This window comes from Nansenia antarctica (assembly GCF_963989245.1).
Source record: "Nansenia antarctica genome assembly, chromosome: 1".
NCBI classification, from domain to species: domain Eukaryota; kingdom Metazoa; phylum Chordata; class Actinopteri; order Argentiniformes; family Microstomatidae; genus Nansenia; species Nansenia antarctica.
This window is the reverse complement of record NC_137674.1, coordinates 106,019,836-106,024,835: the sequence shown is the minus strand read 5'-3', so window position 1 is coordinate 106,024,835 and position 5,000 is coordinate 106,019,836. Positions and strand designations below refer to the sequence as shown.

General features: G+C 47.2%; 1 protein-coding gene across 1 annotated transcript in view; it reads left to right on the top strand.

Annotated features, from left to right (window-relative positions):
* Nucleotides 1–5,000, top strand: part of patj (PATJ crumbs cell polarity complex component) — a 122,211-nt gene that overhangs the window by 67,360 nt on the left and 49,851 nt on the right. The window contains exon 31 of the mRNA XM_080529399.1: nt 2,506–2,614. Coding sequence (XP_080385525.1) covers nt 2,506–2,614 — 109 coding nt within the window. The remainder of the gene's footprint in view (nt 1–2,505; nt 2,615–5,000) is intronic.

Sequence of the window (5,000 nt, the reverse complement as noted above, 5' to 3'; positions counted from 1 at the left end):
GATTTCCTATTCCTAATCCTGACTAGGCTTAAACCCTGTACTGTCTGAAACCTGCCCCGAGAGTTAAGCCCGGTACACACATAAAGATAATCTGGACGATTTTGGCCCGATTTCCCCCCTTCCGACCAAGGACAGCAAACGCCCGATTATAGGATGGCTCTAAAGATTATCCTACAAGGTTTATCCTGTGGTGTGAGGTGTGTTAAGAGTCAATTTCTCCAGACAATCTGCTCGGAAAATGGTCGACAATCGTAAATATTAACCGTGTTCAATATTCACGACCAAAAATCCTCACGTGTGTGGGCGAAATTGACAACACCCGAGTCCGATTGTGACGTGGAATGGAATGTAGCCAATCAAGAAGCGAGCTGACTGATGCGTCTTCTTCTTTTCGTTCTTCAGCACTTTATTTTCCCTGTAGCACATGGCTGCCTCTACAGGTCAGTCAGGGTACTACTACTACTTGGGGGACGAGACTCCAGACTTCTTTATGCATGTGGTCGTATATCGGAGCAAACCACACACAATGCGATCAAAACTGTTTGATCCATGATTTTTTATCTTCATGTGTGGGGTCTCTCTCAGATAAAAAAATCTGTTAAGATTTAGAAAATCCTTATGTGTGTACCAGGCTTTACTCAATGTCAATATGAATGCTGACTGATGAGAGGAGAGGAGAGGAGGAGAGGAGAGGGGAGGGAGAGGAGAGGAGAGGAGAGGAGAGGAGAGGAGAGGGGAGATGGGCAGGGGTGGAGGAGAGAAGGGCACGGGTGGAGGAGAGAAGGGCAGGGGTGGAGGAGAGAAGGGCAGGGGTGGAGGAGAGAAGGGCAGGGGTGGAGGAGAGAAGGGCAGGGGTGGAGGAGAGAAGGGAGGGGTGGAGGAGAGAAGGGCAGGGGTGGAGGAGAGAAGGGAGGGGTGGAGGAGAAAAGGGAGGGGTGGAGGAGAGAAGGGAGGGGTGGAGGAGAGAAGGGAGGGGTGGAGGAGAGAAGGGAGGGGTGGAGGAGAGAAGGGCAGGGGTGGAGGAGAGAAGGGAGGGGTGGAGGAGAGAAGGGAGGGGTGGAGGAGAGAAGGGCAGGGGTGGAGGAGAGAAGGGAGGGGTGGAGGAGAGAAGGGCAGGGGTGGAGGAGAGAAGGGAGGGGTGGAGGAGAGAAGGGAGGGGTGGAGGAGAGAAGGGCAGGGGTGGAGGAGAGAAGGGCAGGGGTGGAGGAAAGAAGGGCAGGGGTGGAGGAGAGAAGGGCAGGGGTGGAGGAGAGAAGGGCAGGGGTGGAGGAGAGAAGCCCACCGTAACCCCTACTGTATGTCAGTGGTTCTTAACCCTACTGTATGTCAGGGGTGTCCAGCTAATGTCCAGTGTGTGCAGGCTTTTCTTCAAGTCCAACTGTAACACACCTGATTATACTAATCATGGGCTACACTGACAGTCACTACCCCCCCCCCCCCCCTTATACTATACACCATACTGTACATATAGCTACCTTAACTGTACATAGCTTACTACTAGTCTCTCCTGTATGTACCTCTAACTACCATACTTGCCATACTGTACCTATCACTATCACTATCATGTTTTCATTCACTATTGGCACATCTGGTTAGATGCTGAACTGCATTTTGTTGTCTGGTACGTGTACTCTGCAATCACAATAAAGTTGAATCTAATCTAATCTAAACCAAGGTTTGTTGATTATTGGAATGAGTCAGTGATTCAGTGGATAGCCTGCCACACACTGCATGTCTGCTGCCCGTTTTACATTTTTGGCATTTAGCAGACGCCTTTATCCAAAGCAACTTAGAACAAATACATTTTGTCTAAATAATTGAATCATCTATCCATCAGTCATCGCAAGAAAAAATAATCTATGCTAGGGCCATTAGCATTCATAATGCAAGAAGAAGAATTAAATTTATTTATTTATTTATTTGCAGGAGACAAATTGTACAGGGAGGTAGAGGGGATGAAGAGGTCTTAGGAGGGACAATTAAGATGTAGCCTGAAGAGAGCGTAGGTATTTTGTCTACGGCGGAAGATAGGTTGTAACTCTGCAGTCCTGACAGGCGTGGGAGGTGGGAAGGTCTCCTGCCCAATACCTCTCAGAGTTAGACGACCCAGGCCTTTGGCCCCTAGTTAGTTGGCGATAATTTCTGTGTTCTGCGGTTGTCTGTCTGACTGTCTTTCTGTCAATATGTAAAGCATCCTTGGGTCTCTTGAAAGGCGCTGTATAAATCTCAGCTATTATTATTATTATTATTATTATTATTGATGTTGTCGTGGGGCAAGCACACTTCTCAATTTCCACAGGAATTGTCCCTGTCTAGTTATTATAATAATAATAATTATTATTATTATTATTATTATTATTATTATTGATGTTGTCGGGGGGCAAGCACACTTCACAATTTCCACAGGAATTGTCCCTGTCTAGTTATTGTTATTATTATTATTATGATTATTATTATTATTGATGTTGTGTAAAGGGTATGGTGCCTCTGTCCGTCTCCCTCCAGAAGGCGGCCGTAGGAGGAGGGCCCTTCCCGGGGAGACAGCCCCCGCCCTACAGGCCCCGCAGCCGGCTGGCCGAGGAGGACGAGGAGGACGAGCTGGAGGAGGTCAAAGGTCAGTCTCTCTTCAAACCCGCTGACCCCTGATGCTCATGCGCTAACATGGTGGTGTTCCAGTGGAGCCTTTCCATAGGGCCGACCTTGAAAGTGCCCTTGGTGCTTTTCAATACAGATCATAAAAGCTGCTTCGTTTTTTTTTTTTTTTCGTCTATCAAAAACCCTGCCAAACGAAGCCATGTTTGTCAGTTCACAATGTGTGACGGTGTGTAACGCTGCCAGCACCGTTGGAGAAGTCATTATGAGTGTAACTTTTTTAGGATGCTGCACGTGACCTCATCCACCTGATAAAAAAAAGGTGTCATTAGTGCTAACGACCTTGGTCCCTAGACAAATGCCACTGCTGTTAATGCCATGGCAGCATTTTGGGTTTGGGAGAAATCAGCAGATTTGGACACGGTTATTTGCGAGATTCGCGTGAAAAATATGCCAAAGATGGGAACAGAAATGGGTTCAGACAGCTATTCGCTGGCGGCCGATAATAATAATAATGTGGTTGTCAGTTAACACGACGCCATACATGTCGTTAACCGCCCACTTTGTCACACCGGACTGGAAACCGCAGTCAAAATGCCTACAGACAGACTAGCTTCTTTTTGCGCCAGAAAACCACAAAATGACAACATTGTTGATGTACTCCCAGTCCGTCCCTGCGGCACTTGGATGCGAATAAACTCTTAACGACAGACAATGCTGCTAACATCGTAGCTGCCTTCAGGGCCTTGAATGTGGCCGTGGCTCAACTGTTTTGGCCCCAACCTCAATCTGGCGTGACAAACCCAGTGCTTGACCAGAGGCAGTGGACAGAACGGCCTCTCTGAGTCCGCCGTGTGATTTCCCTCACAGCTGGCCCCCGAAAGAGAGAGCTCACACAGGAAGTCAGTGGAATTAGGCCTCCCAGAGCACAGGCTCATAACACTAACTAAATCAATGTTTAATAGACAAATTATAGCCTACAGGGTATGACATTTATGAATGTCTGTAGGCTATAATTTATGCTATCATATTCTCCAACTATCCAACAGTTTAGTTTGTCCAGCTGTGATCAGGATGTTGAAATGATTGTGGCTAAAATGTCATACATAAGTAACACAACCTTATTTTTTTTATATCTATCGGTAATAGCCTACTGTAATATCCCCCGGTAAAAATTGAGGAGGACTGTATTAAAGGTATGAAAACCCTACTTTAGATGCCTCCTCCATGGGAAATCCTTTATAACAAAGTCCATTTTGTCAACAACTAAGAGTGTTCAATAGGCCTTTATTACCGGTGTGATGAGGTTCAGGGGATGGATTGTCAGCGGAGGCTGTTACCTGGTCCTCTGTGGCTCAGATGGTAGAGCATTGCGCTAACAACGCTTAGGTTGTGGGTTCGATTCCCGCCGGGACCATATATACAGAAAAATGTATGCACTAAGGAAGCAGTATTACTGTTGGTGATACTTTTAGGTGTGTGTGTGTGTGTGTGTGTGTGTGTGTGTGTGTGTGTGTGTGTGTGTGTGTGTGTGTGTGTGTGTGTGTGTGCCTGCGTGCGTGTGTGTGTGTGTGTGTGTGTGCGTTTATCTGTGTTTTATCATCTCTGCCTTTGGTTGTCTAGCCCAGTGAATGATAGGATCACTCTGGCTGATAACAGGGCTCCTTGCACTCGCATAAGTGGTGGCTGACTTACTTAAGCCGACACACACACACATTCACCCACTTCTCCTCTTAGGCTCAATCAGGCATAAGTGCCTCTATCCCGCTGACCAGGGCTGATCTGGGATCAGAATTATGCATCCGCTGACAGGACGACCACAGAATACTGATGGGAGCCATCTTGGAAATGAAAAGTTACTGTACAGTGTACAACACTTTACTGTATTAAATGGTAAACGGACTGACTTACATAGCGACCTTAGTCCAAAGCGCTTTACAATGGCCTCTCATTCACCTCTCATTCGCACACACATTCACACACCGATGGCGGCAAGCTACCACATTGGGAGCTATTTGAGAGTTCAGTGTCTTGCCCAAGGACACCCCGGCTCTACCTCCTGAGCCACAGCCGCCCGTACTCAGCACTCGAGTTGAGGGGGGAAGAGGGGGGATGGCATCCCCCCTGAAATAAAAACAGTCAACATCATCCCCCTTCTAAAACTGCCATCCCCCCTTTCCATCCCTTATGTCATTTTATCAATGAACGTGGTATTACTGCTATTTCAACATGTAGTTTCCCCTCTCACTCCTTTTAATCCACCATCACCCCTGATTTTCTTTTACAACTTGCGTACTGACGATACTGTACGTGGAGGGAGTGTAAACGAGCACTGGGATATGAGGCAGTCATAGGGAGTAAGGATGAGTCTCCTCAGCTCCACATTAACATTCAGAGATGCTAATGCC